The sequence below is a fragment of the Nicotiana sylvestris genome, chromosome 7 (assembly GCF_000393655.2).
Source record: "Nicotiana sylvestris chromosome 7, ASM39365v2, whole genome shotgun sequence".
Lineage (NCBI taxonomy): Eukaryota > Viridiplantae > Streptophyta > Magnoliopsida > Solanales > Solanaceae > Nicotiana > Nicotiana sylvestris.
The window spans coordinates 72013351-72019101 of NC_091063.1; the positions used below are offsets into that span (position 1 = coordinate 72013351).

General features: G+C 37.8%; 1 protein-coding gene across 1 annotated transcript; it reads left to right on the forward strand.

Annotated features, from left to right (window-relative positions):
- The first annotated feature begins 2913 nt into the window (after positions 1–2913).
- LOC138873300 (uncharacterized) lies at positions 2914–3576 on the forward strand. Its single transcript, XM_070151750.1, has one exon. It carries the CDS (start codon positions 2914–2916, stop codon positions 3574–3576), a length of 663 nt encoding a protein of 220 aa, XP_070007851.1.
- Positions 3577–5751: the final 2175 nt, after the last annotated feature.

Below are 5751 nucleotides of genomic sequence, written 5' to 3' on the forward strand. Positions count from 1 at the left end.
GGTAAACTCATAGTTGTTGATGTTTTTTTGGTGATTTGATTGTACGAGCAAGTCCGTATGATTTTTTAGGTTAGTGCGCATGTTTTGTTTGAAGCCCCGAGGGCTCGAGTGAGTTTTGGATAGGCCACAGAGTAAAATTTGGACTTAGGAAGTTGCAGGTTTTAGCTGGTATGTTGCAGGTCTGCAGGCTTCACAAATGCGAGCTCGCAAATACGATAATCGACCTGGGCTTCCTTGGTCGCAAATGCGATATCGCATTTGCGAAAGGTCCCTCGCAAATGCGAAGGTGACCGGAAATTAAACTGGGTCGCAAATGCAACATTATCTTCGCAATTGCGAAGAGGTCAGTTTTCTGAGGAGTTCGCAATTGCGAACCCTGGTCGCAATTGCGACATCTGCAACCTGCAAATTCATAACTTAGCCGAAAATCTTTCATTTTTCAAACCCTTTCAAAACTAAAACACTTTTGGGCAAGTTTTCAAAGACAAGTACTCTTCCAAATCGATTGTAAGTCATTTCTAACTCGTTTTCTTTAATCCTTAAATTCTTTTTTATGATTTCAACTCAAATCAAATGTTTTCATGGGGGAATATTTGGTGTTTTGGGTAGAACCTAGGTTTTTCAAATTTTGGGGATTTGGACCTCGCTTTGAGGTCCGATTTTAAAAGAAATTATATATTTGGATTCGTGGGGAAATGGGTAATCGGGTTTTGGTTCGAACCTTGGGTTTTGACCATGTGGGCCCAGAGGCGATTTTTGACTTTTTGGAAAAAACTTTAGAAAACCTATTTTCATGCATCAGAATTATTTATTTAGCATTTATTGATATAGTTAAGTAACTTGTGTCTAGATATGAGCGAATTGGTGGTGGAATCAAGAGGTAAAACGATAGTTGAGACTTGAATTGTGTTCGTGGCATCGAGGTAAGTGTTTGGTCTAACCTTAACTTGAGGGTTTAGGAGTTGTGTCCTATTTGCTATGTTATTTGTTGAGTACGACGTATAAGCATGGTGACGAGTATCTATACGTTGGTATTAAGCATGATTGTGAGTCTTATACTATGATTATTATGACTTCGTTTATTATTCCTGCCTTATGTGATGATTTATATTGTTGAGCAAAGCTTGTGAAAGTAATAGCGGTATTTGAATATTAAAGAGCATTGGCTCAAGTTGTATAATGAATTGTGGAAGTATAATTAGCAATTGAACCTTATAGAGCATTGGCTCAAGTTGTGAAGCAAGTTGTGAAGTAAATGTGAGAAAAAATAGAAGAGGATTATTATATTGTCTCTCTTGCCGGGATGTTGTTGCTTTTAATGCTATCTCCCTTGCCGGGATTTTAATGTCTTTGATATTGTTTCCTTGTCGGGATTTGATTGTTGAACTATTGTTCCCTAGCCGGGATTTGATTACTGAACTATTATTTATTTGAGGAAGATTGTTAAAGCACGAAGGGTGATGCCGTGCATTGTTTTGGTGAGAGAGTGTTAAAGCACGAAAGGTGATGCCGTGTATAATTTTATGAGGAAGAGTGTAAAAGAATGAAGGGTGATTCCGTGCCGCACGATGTACAATTCTGTGCCGAAGGGTGATGCCGTGCAGATTATATTGATTCTTATGGTGAGGACGAAAGTAAAAGCACGAAGGGTGATGCCATGCACTTGTTTGATTTCTAATTCTTGTTGATAGTTGAGTTATGGTGTTCCTTGTAGTTACCTAATGTCCTTCTATTATCATTTGATGTTTCCCCGCAGCATGTTTCCCTCTCCCATCCTTAATTGTATATTCCTGCTTTTATTTCTGCTGTATATGATTTAACTGCACAGGTTTATTTAGTAGTCTAGTCCTAGCCTCGTCACTACTTCGCCGAGGTTAGGCTAGGCACTTACCAGCACATGAGATCGGTTGTGCTGATACTACACTCCACAATGTGTGTAGATCTTGGTGCAGTAGCTTTCGGACCATAGATTTGGGGTTGCTGCCTTCAGTCCAGTCAGAGATTTCGAGGTAGTCCTGCAGGCGTCCGCAGGCCCTGGCGTATTCTCCTATCCTTTCATCATGTTTCATTTACATATTTCAGAAATAATATTGTATTTATTTTTCGGACCTTGTTTGTAGTATTCCTAGACCGTCTGTGAAGTTGTGACGCAAATTCTGGGTAGTCTTTGTTTAAGAAAATGTATCGGAAATGTTTAAATGGTTTTATTTGTTTCTTCCACTTGTTTAAATTTTGTTGTTTATAAATTGTTGGTTCATAATGGTTAAAGGTTTAAAAATGGGAAAAAGGTAAATTGTTCAAACGGTTGGGTTTCCTAGCTTTCACTAGTAGGCGCCATCACGACTCCCGATGGTGGAAAATTTGGGTCGTGACATAAACAAACTAGATTACCCTTTCTTGTTAGTACTTCCAATTCTACTTGTGTCTTTGAACTTGTACATATATATGTATGGGGTCCATATAGAGTATGTACTTACAATGGGTTCAAGTATTTTCTTAATCTTGTTGATGATAAGGTTAAAAAGTGATATGTATGTTGGTTTAATTGAATTCATACACCTTGTTAAAAATCAATTCTCAACCATTGTTAAGATTTTTTTGATCAGATAATGGTCATGAATTTTTTTAATATTCTCTGTTCTAATCTTTTCAAAGCCAAGGGAATTGTTCATCAAAGCAGTTGTGCCCATACTCGACAATAAAATGGTATTGTGGATAGGAAACACAGATATATCCTAGAGGTAGGAAGAGCCTTAATATTTCAGACTAATATACCCTTGAGGTTCTGAGGGGATTGTATTCTTACTGTCACCTATATAATTAACAAACTACCAAATGTTGTCCTATATGGAAAATCACCTTATGAGATCTTTCATGGGAAACCCCCATCTTTGATCACATCAAAATTCTAGGATGTCTTTGTTATGCCTTAAATCTGTCCCTGGAGTCTTTATCGACTATGTTTCTACTCAGAAAGGATATATAATCTATGATATTGAAGCTGGCAAATTTATAGTTAGCATAGATGTTATTTTTAAAGAAAGTGTCTATCCTTTAAAACATCCCAGGAGTAAATTCTTTGTTGCTCATGATTGCTCTTCTATTCTTTCTCCCTTATTTCCCATATCTGATCCTCCGCCATCTACTACAACTGACCTGAATCTCATTCTCGATGACAATCTTTCACCTCCTGTTGATCCTATCGCTCAGTCTCTATCTCTTAGTTCACCTTCTCCGCCTCCTAATCCTGTTTCTTCTCCTTCTTTTGCTGTTACACATGATCCATCTGCTCTACCCACAGATTCTTTGCTACCCAGAAAATATGGTAGAACACTTAAACCTTCAATTTCGCTGATTGATTACAGTCACCCTTATTTACCTTTAGCCTCTACTTCCTGCCTTTATCCCATTCACCACTTTGCCTCTTACACTCATCTTCCTGCTCATTTTAAATCCTTTTGTACTTCTTTTTCTGTAGACACAAAATCTACTTCTTACTCTCAAACCATTAAAGATGATTGGTGGATCAAGGCTATGAACCTTGAGATTGAAGCTTTAGAACAAAATCACACTTAATGTGGTTGATTTACCACCTGGTAAGGTGCCCATATGCTACAAATGGGTCTACAAAATCAATATAATACTGATGGTTATGTTACAACCCATATCCACTTGCTTTAGTTCATGCCATATATTAATTAACATAAATTCAAGAAGGAATTACCTTTGATATGATAAGAAGTTAATCCTATTGGTCTTAAGTGATACAAGGGTGTATAAGGGTGATTAACAAGTATTAGAAGTTAAACGAATCAAGGATGTGGTAACTCGTATTTTCAGGTAAACCTAGAGGTTCTTAATACACTCAAGGTCATCTTTAAGGTGTTTAAATCATATAATATCTATATCATAAGTCTTGAAGTCAAACGAGTTATGAAACAAAAGTCGACAAACGTTGTCGCAACTTAGGTTCATAATTTTACTTAAACATTAGGTTAAATATTTCTAAGCTTTTCTCCTAATTTACAAGGAATTACGGGGTGATCTACCCACCAAATTAAATATCTACGAGTCTAATTTCCAACGCATTAAACCATTTGTTAATACGATCTCGGAGTATAGAGATATTCATATTTTCACAAGCTTGCGCAGATTGGTAGATGACAAGTAGGTGCATCACCTACTTGCCAAAATGATAGGACAAAATTAAAAGAACTAAGTCGGACAAGAGAGGAATTTTAAGGGGTTATGAACTCAGTTATTTCATCCATATTTCATACCCTCAAAACCAAAGTTAACCCCTGCAACTCCTCCCCAAAAATCCCACACAAACCCTAATCGATTTTCCCTCTCTTTCAAGTTCTATTTGAAGGTAAAACCTAGAGTTTGAAGAACCAAGGGAAGGGCTGAGTTATCCAACAAGTAAGGTAAGTTACTGCCATCTTTCATACATTTTTATCTGCTGTGAATTCATGGTAATTCGTTCTATACATGTAAGAACTCACGGGACGGTGATCGGAAGCCGTGAGTTCGAGTTATACACTTACAACGGACTATTTTGTGGACTGTTTTGTATTGCTATTGGCTGCGTGTTTTACTACTATTTTGTGTAGTTTTGGAGGTGGAATGGTGTGGAGGAACACCATATATATGTAGGGTTGTGGGCTGATAGTGATTCGTAATATTTCCGGGTCATTTGACATGACTACGGTAGTTGTCGTATGTATAATGTAATAAGGTTGTGCGTGGACTGTTTTGGAAGGCTCAATATATTTATTATTGATGTTGTTTGGTGATTGTTTGGAATGGTGTGAAGTCATATATATAGGAGAGGTGCTGTCCGTTTCAACGTAAAATAGGTTGTGGTCGATACATAATAGTTATGACGCTTAAATGATAACGATAGTATCGTTTCTCTTATTGTAGACTAAGGAGTTGTGACAATTACATAGTTTGTGATTGGGCCAGTATATATAAGGTATGTGAGGCTATCCCTTTTCTTCTTTTGCACGACTCCGATTGTACATAATGTAATGAACGAGCTTCCAAAGATACTCTACTCTTAGAAGCTAACAGTACTTACATTGCTTTCCCTCTTATGGAACGATTGATGTTAATGTTTCTTCTCTTATTCTTATGTTATAAATGTTGTTGGTACTTCCTGATTCTTATAAGGTTCGTAATGAAGAGTTGGTCCTAATAACGTGTACAGAGGATACCGACCTTACGTCACTCCGAAAGGTTTAAAATGTGATTCCATGAGTCGAGCATGCATTATATATATGTATCTATTTTACTCTACCGAGTTGCACTATAGTCGGCTGGGTACGGCACATATTGTGCAACCACTGATCAGTTGGGTTTTACCGAGCTCCACGTGGCCGGGTACGATTCTACCGAGCCTTATGACGGCCGAGTACGTTTTTACCAAGCCTATTATGGCTGGGTACGATATGATGATGATGCCCACAGAGGTGTATGTTTTAAAAGTTCATGTATACATACATATGTATCATGCATTTCATGTCAGTAGCCCTCAGAGGTACTCAGATGTTCCAGGTTGTATATTCTCTATCCCTGCTTACATTATTGTTCGTATTTATGGTTCCCTGCCTTACATACTCAGTACTTTATTCGTACTGACGTCCTTTTGTTTGTAGACACTGCATGTCGTGCTGCAGGCCCTAATAGACAGGCAGGTGCAGCTCCCCCACCACAGTAGGTTGTCCAGTTCAGCAGTGATTGGCGAGA